This window comes from Melopsittacus undulatus, chromosome Z, assembly GCF_012275295.1.
Source record: "Melopsittacus undulatus isolate bMelUnd1 chromosome Z, bMelUnd1.mat.Z, whole genome shotgun sequence".
NCBI lineage: Eukaryota > Metazoa > Chordata > Aves > Psittaciformes > Psittaculidae > Melopsittacus > Melopsittacus undulatus.
This window is the reverse complement of record NC_047557.1, coordinates 22415277-22430751: the sequence shown is the minus strand read 5'-3', so window position 1 is coordinate 22430751 and position 15475 is coordinate 22415277. Positions and strand designations below refer to the sequence as shown.

At 36.9% G+C, this 15475-nt stretch overlaps 1 protein-coding gene across 2 annotated transcripts in view; it reads left to right on the top strand.

Annotated features, from left to right (window-relative positions):
- ADAMTS6 (ADAM metallopeptidase with thrombospondin type 1 motif 6) overlaps window positions 1-12109 on the top strand; it is a 145258-nt gene extending 133149 nt beyond the window's left edge. For both annotated transcript variants that reach the window (XM_005151915.3, XM_031051632.2), the window contains exons 22-24: window positions 1863-2039; window positions 3284-3440; window positions 8689-12109. In XM_005151915.3, coding sequence (XP_005151972.1) covers window positions 1863-2039; window positions 3284-3440; window positions 8689-8798 — 444 coding nt within the window. In that variant the 3' untranslated portion in view covers window positions 8799-12109. The remainder of the gene's footprint in view (window positions 1-1862; window positions 2040-3283; window positions 3441-8688) is intronic.
- The last annotated feature ends 3366 nt before the right edge of the window (window positions 12110-15475 follow it).

The window sequence follows — 15475 nt, the reverse complement described above, 5'->3', positions numbered from 1 at the left end:
AAAATACATGCAACATTCCATGGCATTTGGATCATAACTGACAAGCGTGATCATGATGATGAAGACCTCACATATTCATTCTCATTCTATTTTGATCTCCATTTAGCACTAATACTCTTTTTAAATAAAGTTTAGCCAGAGAGACAGAGATCTTTCTTCTCTTAATTCTCTCCTTCTCTTGGTTTTCTAGTAGGCAGGTACTTAGGATGCACAGGATTTGGGGTTAAAGCCCCTTCAGTATGAGGATGATTGAACCTAGCTATTATGTATCAGAATTCTGAACACTGAACTACTGTAGATAAGTAGGCGGTACCTTGATAGGAAAGGATAGAATAAGATAGGAAAAGAAAGGGTAAAGGCATTGATCATATGCCCGTCTTGCAGTTCTGGATTATGAAGTCCAAAAATGGAGGACTCATCTCTTTGCAGTCCAGTTTAAGATCTTAAATCTAAACCACTTCATTCTGTTTTGACTAGTTTAGGTGGCTCCCACTGGAGATTTTTCTCAAAGGTCATATTTGAAAAGTCAAGTGTCAATGGTCATATACAGATATAAATAGATATGTATGTACATATGTATACATATACATAGCACTGTGGAACTGCTTTAAAATTTCTTTAAACTAGGAAGAGATGATTTTGAATTAGGCATACAACAGTAGTTTGGAGTACTGAAGTCTTTTTTTTTTTTTTTAAATGAAACCTAGGGGTTTTTCTTTTTCCCTAGTTATATTCTGACCTATCCTGGATATCCAGAAAGCCTTTGGTATGTGATCACCTATTGCTTCAGTTCCACATAGTATTATTTCCCAGGAAATGTTTCATCTTTACAGCTGCTTTCATATGAAAGGGAGTTCCACTGTTGACAGGTGTAGTATAATTTGTATGTAAGGTTTATGCTATCAGAAACTGATTCTTATCCAAATACTGCAGATATACTTCTGGGATAAAGGTTAATATGCAAATATTAAATTATAAAACTGTACTTGCAAAATCTTCTGGTCAGCTGTTAGAGGGACTCATTTGCAAAAGATCTTGAGTTTTAATTTTGTTAGCGCTTGTCTCTTCCCCATTTTGCAGTTGCACTAATGTAAATGACAGTTAATTGTCAGTAGCAAAAAGGAAGGAGAAAGGGAGGAAAACCAATGCAAAGAAAGAGAAGGAAAAGTAGAGGTCATTGGACCAGCTTCTTTTCAAATTACTGTTTTATTAGCTACTTGCCATTAAAATGAGCAGAGGGGTGATAGAGGAAAAAGAAGAACTGTGTGAAAACAAAATCTATATTTAAATAAGAAACAAGAGGAAAGCATGCATTGTAGGAGGAAAGGTACAGTATTTCTATCTGAATAGTCTGGTTTCTGTGGAGTACAGTAAAGCATTTATCTTCCACTTGTTCATTCATGAAAAATGTGTTTATTGTAGCTCAGCAGTCTCCATGTGAGGTGGAGAAAGACTGTACTAAGGTCATATTAAGAATAGAGAGTTCTACTTCTCATCTCTGAAATGCCCACTCAAGTTTGTTTCACGGTAGTGTACATGTGACAGACCATTCTGCTTTTTCAGCAAAGTGCTTTCTTAAACATAACCTAAAAGCTGTTATACATAAAAGTAAATAGTAACACCATGCCTAAATATAAGCAGCAAATCTACTTTTATTAAATTAAAACTTATGAAATCTTGATAAAGCAATCATCAGTCACCTTGTTTTTGTTTCTAAGCATTTAAAATATTATCATTGTCATCTTGGTAAAATGGTATGATGATAAGACCATAAATATATTCCCCTGAATTCCATAACATTTCTGACACATTTTACTGGCTTTGTACTGAGGTTTTCATTACTTGCATCAATACTTTTTCAGTGCACACCAAAGTGTGGCCCAGGATTCAGACACCGAATTGTTCTGTGCAAAAGCAGTGATCTTCTAAAAACTTTTCCGGCTGCACAGTGCCAAGAAGAAAGCAAGCCACCAGTCCGCATACGCTGTAGTTTAGGCCGATGTCCTCCTCCTCGCTGGGTTACTGGAGACTGGGGACAGGTGAGATAGTTCATACAGGTATTTATTGCTATTATTCTCTTACACCTCAGAAGGATATGGATAAAGATAAGGATATCCTTCTAAGAATAAGATGTGGCTGGAAATAGGTAAGAGAGGGTTCCCATGACTGAAACAAAAGCTTCTTCCCTATTTGTCTCAGATTGAAATGTAATTCTGAATCATAGTGTCTGCTGCACTAGAAAGGGTTTGCTGACAGCAGTCTAGTTTCTCCTGGATGGGTTTCTGTGTGCATTTTGGAAAAATTAGTCCTGTTGCAGTTTTGTTGGAAGGGGATTTTGGGATACAACAACATTACAAGGCTTAGTATTTTTAAAAAATGTTTAAATTCCTTGAGAAACATAATGGAGCTACAAGGCCAGTTCTTATTTTAGCAACATTTATATATATATATGCCAAAAACCCTTTGAGATTTATATAATTTTATGTAAAATACACTTAATTACCAGACAGGGCTAGCTAAATTGTTACAGGACAGGCTGAATAGTGCTGCCATTATGCAGTGTTTTAAATAGATACATTGAGTTTTCTTCTTTCTTTATGTTATGGATCTCAGTTAAGATCAACAGCCTGTTTTTAAAATAATAAATGGATGTTTCAGTTTTTAAGTTTGCAGAGTAATTTGCCACGCATGAAAATAAACCACTTTAGCTTAACTAACCAGGGGACAATCATTTGTGGTATTACAGCCTAATCTTTTCTTTGATGGAAGTTGTTCAGAGGCACATTTATCTTATATTGGTGTTGAACTAAAATCACTGTTTATTTTTGGAAATTAAAAAGTGTTTTGAAACAGTGAAGTTGGGGATTTTTTTTTTAAAGATTGTTTCCTTTTTCCTTAAAAAAAGGTACTCTAACAGATTCAAATTCTCTAGAATCTGAGAGGTTAATACAGTTTTTTATTCTGTATTTCTTAAGGTCATTATTTCTCTCTTGAAAAACAAGAACTTACACTCAGACATGGTACATGAAATAGTGTAAATTATGTTCTTATACCCCCAATCTGAACTGTGCAGGGAGTCAGCATTGCATTGTGGTTTGTTTTCTTTGACAGATAAGTGCTAAACTGTTTTATAAAAATATTTTCTCGATTAATCAGTTATCTTCAGATGCCCGTTGTCCTTAAAATTTGTTCATGTGTATTGTTCCTGACCGCTTTCCTGTTACCTTGTTATATATTTAAAAATTGGATCCAGGGTTGTATTTACTGCCTTCCTTATTTCTAGTGTTCTGCACAGTGTGGTCTTGGGCAACAGATGAGAACAGTACAGTGCCTTTCATACACCGGACAAGCATCCAGCGAGTGTTCAGAAACAGTTAGACCTCCATCCATGCAGCAGTGTGAAAGTAAATGTGACAGTACTCCCATTTCCAACACAGAAGGTAAGTTTGCCATCTTAAAGTGATATGGCTGGTATTACTGCATTAATTTATTGGTAAAAGTTTACATGACAGCATCTCTGAGACTATCAAAAGAATTTTTTTACAATTACTTTCTAATTAATCATTGTAGTTCAAAGGTGAAGTCAATGAAAACCTAAATACAGGTTCTTTGTTTAGAAAATCACCCTTAAAAATATATAGCCTAGGTCATTAACAAAATACTATTGTTTTGTGTCATTATTTTCCAGTCTCTTTATTGGTTTGGTAGAAAAGTCAGTTATAGCAGGGGCAGCATGATATAATTCTCATCCACTGACCTTCTGCCATTTCCATTAGTGGTTAACATAACAATGTAGTGGCAAAAATAATTGATTATAAGTTCATTGAAAATCTGGGACCACAGACTTGATGCCACACAGTGCTCAAAGCCTGTTTTTGTGAATCTACTTTGATTTATTCATCAGCTTCTTCTAATTAACTTTTAATTTCTTGGATTTATAATACCCATTTGAAATAATATTTTTACGTAATAGTCTGATCAATTAGACTATTAGCTTAATCATAACATATTTCTGTTAGAGGATATATTAGACAATAATGTCAATATAAGCTTATTATGTTTATGAAATGCTCCATATTATAAATTGTTGAAGCTGAACTATCTTGACGTGAAGATTGTGAATCTAGCAAACATTCTGCCCTTTAAAGCTTAAAGGCTAATGATATTTTATTTGCAAACACAGATATTGACTTTTCCAAAAGTAAGGATGGTAATAAAGTACTTAAAAGCGGGCATGATTTAGTCCCAGTTTCCGCTTAGTTTCAAGATGACGTGGTCGTGTTGGCTTTTTATATTCACATTACGTTAGTAATGCTTCAATATTATCAGAAAAATATTCTAATCTCCTATAAATGAATACAATCAGGGAGTTTCTGTGTGTCATCTATGCACACTTGGTGGCCATGGACTTCCTTATGGTGTAACCATGCAGAGTAGTTATGAAAAGTAATCTGTTCGGTTATAGTGTTTTCAGGGACCTATACCTTCACTGGAAAACTTTTGGATCCACAAATAGAAAATGTTGCAAATCACTTCATAGTATTCCAGGTGGATGCAGTTCTTTGGCCTGCACTCCAAGTGGGTTGGGCTGAGCCAGCGCCTTACAGCCGTGCAGCCTCCTCAGTGTGGTTAGAAAGAATTGAGGAGAAAAAGAGCACAATCTCTTCCAATAGAAACAGTTCCCAAACATATTGCCACTTAGCATCCCATTTTTGCTTATGTCCAACATAGAAGGTATTTACTGGAAACCCATAATTATTTGTAAGCAATTAAGTGACTCAGATAGCTCAAAAGTAAACACAATCTTGAAGTTAATTTAACAATTTAAAACACCTACAACCTTTCAGAAGAATCTTGCTGCAGTCCATGAAATACTATTCCAAATTAGACAAAAATTTTGACTTCATGGTATTTTGTCAATACTTCTGCAGGTATTTCTGAAATATATGTTCTAATTTATACATATTTCAGAGCTGCTGTTAAATACTGAATATAAGAAGCTCAGACTGATGATTTGTGTATATATTGCACATTTTCTGCCTTAAAATCTTATTAGATCCAAGAGGAGGTGGCGTCTTGTTAGTAAAGTGTTGGCTTGTTGGCTTTTAAACAGAGGCCTGTCTTTTTAAGCATACCATAGATGTTTAAAAGCTTGTCAGATTTCAAGAACTAACTAATCCTAAAAGAACACAACTGTTTTTGGAAAGGTAATACTTTCTGAGAAAGAAGTATTTGTGTTCTGGTATTTCCTTGTGAATGTATTTGTCAGAGGGGCATATTGTGCCTGTATGCTTGCTTCTGTCTCTTTCCAGGTGCAGTGGGATGTGAAGTGTGTATCAGTATTTGGGTTTAAGTGAATGAATCAGATTTCTCAGAGAGAGGGTTCCGCACCTTAGGACTGCATGTGTGTAGCAGAGCATGCCTGCTGTCACGTGGAGACTTTGCGCACATGATGCCTGCTCACACTGCCTTGTGCTTTGGGCCCCACTGTGGGACAAAAGCAGCATCAGCAACAGTGAGTCTAGCTGAGGGGATTCCTCTCCTATTTCAAACCCCAGCAAACCTCCCAATTGTCTTCATATGTCCAGTTCCAGTGCTGCCAACCTATAGAACACTTTCAACAACTTCTGCACAATGATCATGTTGCTGAAGTATGGAAGCACTTTCTGGGGGTCAATACATAAAATAAGAGTCAAAATTTGGGGGATACAGAAATAATAAATGAAAATTCTGATGTATGTTCTCACATTTTACATTTGCTTTAGGTCTTTGTTTTCTTTAAACTCTTTATTGGTGATTAAGAATATTGCAAATGGAGTTCTGATGGGCTGCCTCTGATGAGGATAACATTGCATTTGCTGGAAGTGAACTATAGACAGCGTGTATCACATGATTTCAAATGTATTCAGAATTATTTTATTCTCTTAAGTATATATATGTCTGCTGAATCTAGACTGCTAAAGGCCATCTGAAATTTCACATGAAAAACTTATATTTTAAGTAATTTTAGTTTTTCTTGTGTTTTGTGAGATTTTTCTTCGCAGTGTTTTCAGCTGAAGGCACAGTGATATTCTGTGATTTTATTACTGTAACGTGATAATACCATAATATTGTCTAATAACAATTGTCTAATATAATAATATTGCCTAAGCCACAAATTTCAGGAAGGGAGAGTTTTATACATGTTGCTTACTGGAACTTATGAACAGTAGTTACTAGGAACAAAAAAGGCTCTGCTAAACCTCTTCCTTTCAACCACAGTCCTGTGAAGAGCAGGTTACTTCATCAGCCACCATATCTGTTTCAAAACTGATTTTTAAAACAGAAGTTGTGGGCAACTTCCAGAATATTGTCTCACTGCTGTCCCAATGGCATTGCCTGAACAGTTTTAGCCAAGAGGAAGAATAATGTAAAGAAATATGAAATACAGTAATTTCAAATCCATCTTTAAGCAAAAATGCAATTAGTGGCTTTTATCTGTATTTAAGTGAATGCAGTGTGTATGAGGGTTATTTTGGGGGTTGAGTGAACTTTTTGCTTCTACTCAAGATCAAGGAAACGTTCTTATTCTTCACTTCATTTATAATTCACCATCTGTCTCTCCTATATTCCCAGTCTTCACAAACACAAAGACCTGAAAGGTATTTTACCTCTTTTGGGAAGAGTTTCTGAAACTCAATAAGACACACTGACCATGTGTGGTTGCTGATAGAGAAATATGCCTATTTAAACCAGCTACCCCCAATGCCTTTTCTGCTGATATCCAACTTTATTTCAACTTTGAGAATTAAAAATTTAGAAAAGTAGTACACAAAACATTAGGTAGATGGAATAAAAAATTACAATGAAAGCACTATATCCATGTTAATGAAAGTTCTATTAATTTCATGACCTCTACTTATCTAGCTAAAACCATGCATACTGCCATTGTCAGAGATCCTGTTCGGCACAAACCCTGAAGTTCAGCCATGCTAATGTGTTCCTAGGTTCGGATACAAAAAATTTTCATCTCTACTTAACTTGCTAGTATAGTATGTTTGCAGCATGACTGCACTGTCCATAATTACTTGTTCCTGATCAAAAATAATATACTAGATGATTGTATGTAGAAGGAAGACAAATAGGAGTAGCTCATTGATCATACACGCTGCTTGTGTTTTAATATTATTTTTTATTTTCTTAACTGTTCGGTGTGTCTGTTGTCTCTTTCATATTTGGCTTGCAAACATCTGAGAGTGGAAGACTGTTGTTCTGTCAGGCCTTGGAGTAGCAGCATCCTGGCCTTGTCTCCAATTATAGATACCAAATCAATACAAAAAAAAAGATTGTAGTCAAAGTACTGCTAGTTCATCTCCTTTTTATTCACTTTTTAGCTGTTGTAATTTGAGAAAGATTATAGGAGGAAGTCAGTATCAAATCATAGAACTGTAGAATCATAGAATGGTTAGGGTTGGAAAGGACTTCAAGATCATGAAGTGCCAACTCCCCTGCCGTGGGCAGCGACACCTCACACTAGATGCAACCTTAAAATACAACCACATTCTTGTGAGACTGTTAATTTTGTGAGAAATTAATCTAGTTTAATTCATCACTTAATTTTTGTATTTCAATCTTGTGTGGTTTACTTTTTCTGTGTATACATCTCTTCCATCTTCCTACACATGAATCAAACCTCCTTGCCAAAGTCCTATTTTAATACCAGTCTGGAAGGAACCGTGCAAATACTTTTAACTACAAATCTGCTATCAGGCATATATCACAATATTCACTCCAATGCAAAGGAAATCTGCAGCAGCAACATCTGAGATCTAGAACCTGAATGTATCTGTGTACTCTCAGATACAGCTGTATCAGAATAAGAACTGGGTATGGACCAAGCTATTCCATTCCCTATTCCCACTTTTTTTCTACCACAGCATATTCTAGCAGTGCTCCTGTAGTGTACCCCCACAGTCATTTTAGAAGCAACCTGTGGGGGATGTAAAAGAAGAAATCCTTCCTCCACGTGGTAGAGCTCTTGTTCTCCCTTCTAAAGAGAGATACCTGCCAACAAGGGCTGCTGAGACACAAAGACCAGCATATAGGGAAAACTATGAAAGAAAGCTCTTACATGTCTGCTACATGTCTTTTCCTCCTGCATAAAAGAAACTGGAACTAAGTGGATGTGTGGAACTAAGCCTATAATATGATCCACCATTCAGTCCAGTCAGTGAACTAATTCTGCTGATGCCTTTATTCATAACACCCATTGTTTTCTAGATCCCTGTTAGTTGAAGTGCACATTCTATTTCAAGGATTCTTACAAATACAGAGGCATGGTACCAAATAGTGTGAATCGTGTTAGATTTTGGATAACCTTTCATAGATGGATAAAATAACTCCTGAGAAAGAAGCTATAAAAGTATTGTGAGAAAAATGACTCACATTTCCTAACTGTATAAAGTGATCATTTATCCCAATAAATGAGAACTTTTCCAAGACAAAGTGGGCACACTTCTAAATGTCTGGGAGTGAAGCCCTACAGATATTTTTATGACTTTTTAAATATATTGTATGCACTAGGCTGGATTAAAAAGAGAGTTAGAAAGAGGGCAAGGTAATGGATGGAGAAGCATGTTAGATGTTGAATTTTCTTTGTATTTTGATTTTTATTTCTGATTTTTTCTCTTCAATACTCTTAATTATTAGAATGCAAAGATGTGAACAAAGTGGCATATTGCCCACTGGTGCTGAAGTTCAAGTTCTGCAGTCGAGCATACTTCAGACAGATGTGCTGCAAGACCTGCCAAGGACACTGACCAACAGAAAGCACAAGAAGGTGCCTTGTTATTATCATTGTGGAAGAGTGTCCATCGAAGAGAGCCACACAGCGGAATGAGATTGACGTCCTTGCTAATGCATTACCCTGTGGAAAACGTAACCACTGGTCAGCCCCAGCTGACAGGATTTCAATATTATTTTAACTTCTGTGAAGTGGGATTTATTAATCCAAAGTGCTGGACACAGTATAAGGAGGGCATGCCAAATTGGAAAGATCCACACAACACACATAGAATAGCTTACAGTGGAACATTTGTGTTCCTTCGACTAAATCAAATAGTCTGTTTACCTCCTTGGACCATTAAATTAATTTTTATTATGGACTTAGCAATGACACTGAATCCATTTGTATTTAAAACTGTTTAAAATGTAGCTGTTATGACTTGGTCTACAATGGAAGTAAAGAAGAATCAAAAAACCATGAAGTCATAGCTTAAAAATGTTAACTATTTTATCTCACGACACAGCACCACAATTTAAATTATAAAATGAGCTTGGAAATGTTATTTAAGGAGCAGAAATTAAAAAAAAAAATAAAAAAGGTACTTTTCCTTCATTCCACCTAATTCCCTTTGGAGTAATCCGTATTTCCTGAACACTGCTGTGAGCCATATATAAAGCTACACTAAACAGAAGAGGTCCAATAGTTATTGCAGTGGTGCATGAAATACAAGTGTGCTATGAAATGCAATCTGTGTTGCAGGTTTATAGCCATCTTATGATTGTACAAGTGAGGCTGAGATTTCCACTGAAAGGGAGCATATTTTAGTCTCATGGAAGAGGCAGACTCCCAACGGTGGTGAAGACTGTATTGCCAGCTTCTTCACTACTACCGTACAGGTTACTTAGAACTTAGACTTGGACTCCAGCTCACTTCCGTTTACAACACCAGCCACAAAGAAGAAACAACTTTGTGAGCATCTGTATCTGGTTTACATGTTACTTTGGATTCTCCAAAACTAGGGAATTCCAGTGCAAAAGGTAAGCCTACTGTGTAACAGCAACAATCCTTTGCAAAGCTGGAAGTTAAAATGGATTCCAGATGTTCCCTTCTTTGATACCATAGGAGAAGGGCATTTGTTTATGAGAAAGAATATGTGAATGTGCAGTTCAGGAGACCACATCTGCGTGGGCAAGGATTACGACCAAAGAATTAAATGGCTCATGGAGGTATCTAGGTTCTGTTCAAATGAGAAGTCAAAAGTGTGCTTGAGCCAAGAGGCCTCTTGGACTATCAGGAGTAAAGCACACTGTAAAAAAGGGGATAGAATGAAGTCTAGCTACCTTCACCTAAATGGGCAGGTACATATTTAAAGCTGGACCATATTTAAAACTAGGGGCACCTTCCAGCATGAGACTGGAACAAAGTCATGCCTCTAGATTAGTAGTTAGATGCCTTAACTATGCTGCTGCCATACTCCATTTATTTCATATGACCATATTTTTAATATTCACCAAATACTTTCCATTTTCAAATGTGAAACCAAACTACTTAGGCAAGTCACATTCAAGAATCTACCATAAAAAAGTTAATTGTTGTGCTTCTCTTGCCCTTCACTTTTCAGTAACAGACTCAACAAGGAGAAAAGGAAAATAGGTACTTGTTTATTTTAATATATTGTACTTGAACACTTGCATTTTGCAACAGGTACTTGATGAATGTGCTTTTGTGTCCAACTATGCCTCCTTTGTTGTACTGCAATTAAAATTAAGTGAACAATGTGTGTTACAAATTCTAGCTCAAATAGCACTTTCAAAAAAATACCCACCTCTTTTCAGTGAAAAATAATTTCAAAATACAATGGGTTTGAAGCATACCTGTGTATTTTACCAATAACAAGCAAAATGTGTTGCACACTGTTTCCTAATGTGAATTAGCATGGAACAATAGATACTGTTAAAAGAACTCATACTATGAAACACCCAAACATATTGACAATCTATCTGTGGGATTTTGTGCAGCCCACGTCTCATGACCATCAAATTCCTGTCATCTGCTACCTCTTGCAGTATTTCCACTTCATATGCCTGTGACCAGGGGAACTCATTTTCAGTTGGCTTGTGTGTATTCACATATGCTTCTCTGCTGCTCTTATCACCATGTAAACAATTCCTGTTAAAACTGACACCAGTAGATAAAACCCCCCAGTCTTTGGGAGTTGCACATAGGGATTAAGGGCAGTATGCAGTCCTTCTCTGTTAAGTGAATTGACTTGCTATGTCCTTTTAACAAAACACCTTGGTGCTACCATGTCCTGGCAAGGTAAAAAATATGATGAAAGGGAAAGGGGTTGCTACAGCATTCCCTAAGCAAGAGGCCTCTTTATATCAGGGTCTAGTTTTCTCCAGGGCATGATTTTGTTTATCAGCTAGTGTGTCTTTTCATCTAATAAGAAAAAGGTTTTCTGTGTATTCAAAGTAAACCTTTTTTTTTTTTTACCTCAGTTAGAACATTAAAATTGTAAGGAGTGTTTCCAAAGACACATTTTGCTCTCTTACTGGTGCTAGAACACTAGGGAGTCTGATGTTTACTCTGCAACATAACAGCACTGAGGTTGGAATTTAAAGAACTCCCTAGAGCAACATTGAATTGTATTGTTAAAGGGAACAAAACGCAGAATGTATATGGATTTACAAACTAAGCAATACTTCAGACTAAGATTGGAAAATTAAACCTAATTCAAAGAAAAATAATTGGTTTTGACAGCACAGTTCACTGCTGCTGCGACACTGTAGCAATCTATGTAATCTAAGATAAATAATGTTATATTCCTAAATAGTGACAAAAGGGCTATTTGTATAGGCTATAAATATAACAGGCCTAGAATCAAATAGAATATGACATGCAGAAATCAATCTGGTGCCAGTAGTTCCACTGAGCAATACTATCAGCTGAAGAAGATCAAAACAGAAATAAAAATCTAGAGATTAACCCCTCAAGGTATATTCACCTAAAAATAGTCCATTTCATTAGGAACTTTGTAATGGAGTGAATGTCACAGATATCCTTAATAATACAGACTGAAATTACCTTTGTATTATTGTGATTAGTTGCTTATTATTTTATACTCAGTATTAATGTGGTACACTGTTACTTTATTATATTTTTGCTTTTGTAAATTATATTCTAATTTATTGTCATGTTTGTTAACACTTGTTCTACATGCATTCTTCTGCTTGTAATGAAAACAAAAATATTGTAACACATGATGCAGTGAAATTCCACACCAGGCACAGATTTGTTTTTAACATAGATAATTTAGTAAAATAAAACTGCAGCTTTTAAGAATGATAACCATGGTACGATTGTTTATTCCCTGACTTACTAGAATTCTGTATGCTTAACATTCACTTCATCAGGTACATCAAAATATATGTAAGGTTTTTTTCTCAAGTAACATCTATACATTATGCTAGAATACTGTCTTGGTATCAGTGATGTTTCTCATATATAAGAAAAAAAATAAGGAAAAAAAAGTCAAGATGGTCATGTACATTATGAGATAATATCTTAGCCTAAGCAGTAAAGTAGATCAAGAATGAAATTAATGACAGCAAAAATAACCTGTACTTCTTGGAATGATTTCATTAACAGCCAGTCAATAATAAAAATAAAATGTCCTTGCACTGAGCTCTTAAAGTTTTATCTGAAGTTTATCTGAAGCCATAATGGTTTTATGTATAAGGAAGAAAGTAATTTCAGAAGATATGGTGCTTAGGTCACTGTTGCTAAGAGATAAAATCATAGCATTATAGAATCATAGAATGGTTAGGGTTGGAAAGGACTGTAAGATCATCATATCCAGTTTCTCACTGACCAACACCCCCAAGTCCTTCTCCGCAGGGCTACTCTCAATCACTTATCCACCCAACTTGTAGGTGTGCCTGGGATTGCCCAATCCAGGTGTAGGACCTTGCACTTCGCATAGTTGAACTTCATGAGCTTGGCATTAGCCACCTCTCAAGCATGTCGTGGTCCATCTGGATGGCATTCCTTCCCTCCAGCGTATCATAGAATAGTTTTGGTTGGCAAGGTCTTTAAGGTCATCTAGTTCTAATACTGCTGCCATGGGCAGGGACACCTCACACTAGACCAGGTTGCTCAGCCCCCTACCCAGTCTGGCCTTGAACACTGCCAGGGATGGAGCATTTACCACTTCTTTGGGCAACCTGTTCCAGTGCCTCACCACTCTCACAGTAAAGAACTTCTGCCTTATACCTAAGCTGAACTTTCTCTGGTTAGGTTTGAACCTGTTACCCATTGTCCTGTCACTACAGTCCCTAATGAAGAGTCCCTCTCCAGCGTCCTTATAGGCCCCCTTCACACACTGGAAGGCTGCTATAAGGTCTCTATCCAGCTTCTCCAGGCTGAACAGCCCCAACTTTCTCAGCCTGTCCACATGGGACATGCTTAAGCCCCTGATCACCCTCATGGCCCTCTGGACTTGCTCCAACAGTTCCATGTACTTCTTATGTTGAGGACACCAGAACTGCACACAATATTCCAAGTGGGTTCTCACAAGATCAGAGTAGAGGGGGAAGAATCACCTCCTTTGACCTGTTGGTCACAATCCTTTTGATGCAGGCCGTTACACGGTTGGCTTTCTGGCCTGTGTGTGCACTTTCTGGGCTGCAAGCCAAGGTGCTTCTCTTCTTACCAGATATAATTAAAATATCTTGAATGGAATTCTCTGATCAAGTCCTATGAATTTTTTCTTGCTTCTCAGTTAAAATCTCAGTTCTCATTTAATGAAAATAATTATTATTGTGAGTAAAACGCAAAAGAAAGTACAGAGAACCTTAAATATTTTTAAATGGTTATTCTCTTTTATTCTATTTACAAATGATTGAAAAAGCAATTACCTGTTTTAAAGGTATGGGTATTCCCACCTGTGTCCTATCACAGGCTTTTATTACACTGCATATCAGAAGCTAAAGATGGAGTAGTCTTGGTAAATAATATACATTCTAATAACAGTTTCTCTGTCATTCCAAAACTGTGTTCACTTTTCTCCCATGCATTCACACTACAGGTTTTACCCAGTAAGTTTCCCACTATTGTTCAGTTTTAAGTATTATTCTTTCCCCCTGGAGCATTTGTGGTTTAGATTATGATGACAAATTGGATAAACTGAAATGGATGTTGTTGTGTTTCCCTCTGTTTCTCTCCTCCTGCTACCTTAAACCTGATATTGCCTATGTTGAACTGTAGATTTCCTGGCACAGTAAATTTCCTTCAGTCATCTTAAAATGCATTCGTCCTGCACCTGAACTTCCTTCTGGAGCCAATCCTGCTACTACAACTCTCTGTTACACTTTTTCAGTTTATTTCTTCAGGAAATGGCCACAAAAATTTCTACCTGAGATACTTGGTTTTCCTTTCTGTTTGCCTTACTATACTCCACAATTGCTCCTTCATCAGCAAACTCCCTGTTGTCTCTGAAATTATCTGATCTACAAGTAGCATTTTTAAGTATCTTCTGTAGAATGCTGAATAGGCCTTGGTTATTTTGCTGACTTTTTTATTATTGTTATTTATTATTACTAGCAACTAAGATCCAGGACTGTTCTGTGGAGGTTTACTGCATGAGTCCTGTGAGCCTCGTCTGGAGTCAGTCAGTCATCAATCAAAGAGTCTTAAGACAAGACCATTACTAAGCTGAGGCCATCATTCTGCGAGACATGACACCCTATCTGGCTGTCTTCCCTTCACCACAAGCAACAATTAGGTGGAAGGGATGGATCATTGCTTCTGTGTGGTCCCTCCAATCTTTCTCCAAGACAGAATGGTGTAAGAGCATTTGCATGCAGTAACCAGGATGGAATCCCAAATAGATTTATAAGGGCTCAGTCAGCCACAGAACAAGGTTTACTACAGCACTAGCAACTTGGTAGTCTCCCAAGTATATCTGTGGGCGCCCAGCTAAAGGGGCAGTTCATGCCCAGTTTAGGAAACCAAGCCTCTCAGAATGCGTTATGGTGTGCATTTAAGGATACTGCATCCCTTAAATTGGCATATCACCTAGGCACCTCATGTCATTTATTTTTTTCTATTTCTGACATTTTCATTGAGCTGGACAGACTACAGGACACATAGTTTAAGCTCAGAGGTCGTATAGCTGCCAGTAAGAAAATGACTGAAATCTGACCTGGAAAGCATGTAAGTGTGTATTTCTGCTTTAAGAGTGGGAGGATGCCATTCCTATAAACAGGAAAGCCTTTTCAGAGAAGACCTAGCAAGATTGCTAGACAAATAATCTCACTTCTTTAGTAGTCCTGTTTGGAACAAATTCATCGGATCACAGCTTGAGATAGAAAAGGAAGTGTTTTGGATGCTAGAAGTGAAGGCTCAGCCAGAGAGTGTTCCAGGCTTTAGTTGTTATGACCACCCAGAGGGATCAGATTTGGCCTGGCTGATAAGGGATAAGCCATGGCTTTTGGAAATTGGATATTGTCAGTGCTAAGCACATCAAAATCTGTGTTTGTTTACTCTTCTCCCCACACCCCCATCAAAGTCTTCACAACTGTACATGCTCTTGCAATGTTTATAACATTACAAAATTATCATTCATACTGTTTGAAAGCCCACCTTCCAATATGATTAATGTCTTGCAATGAAGATCAGTCTTCTGTGAGGATTCAGATCTCTTCCCTT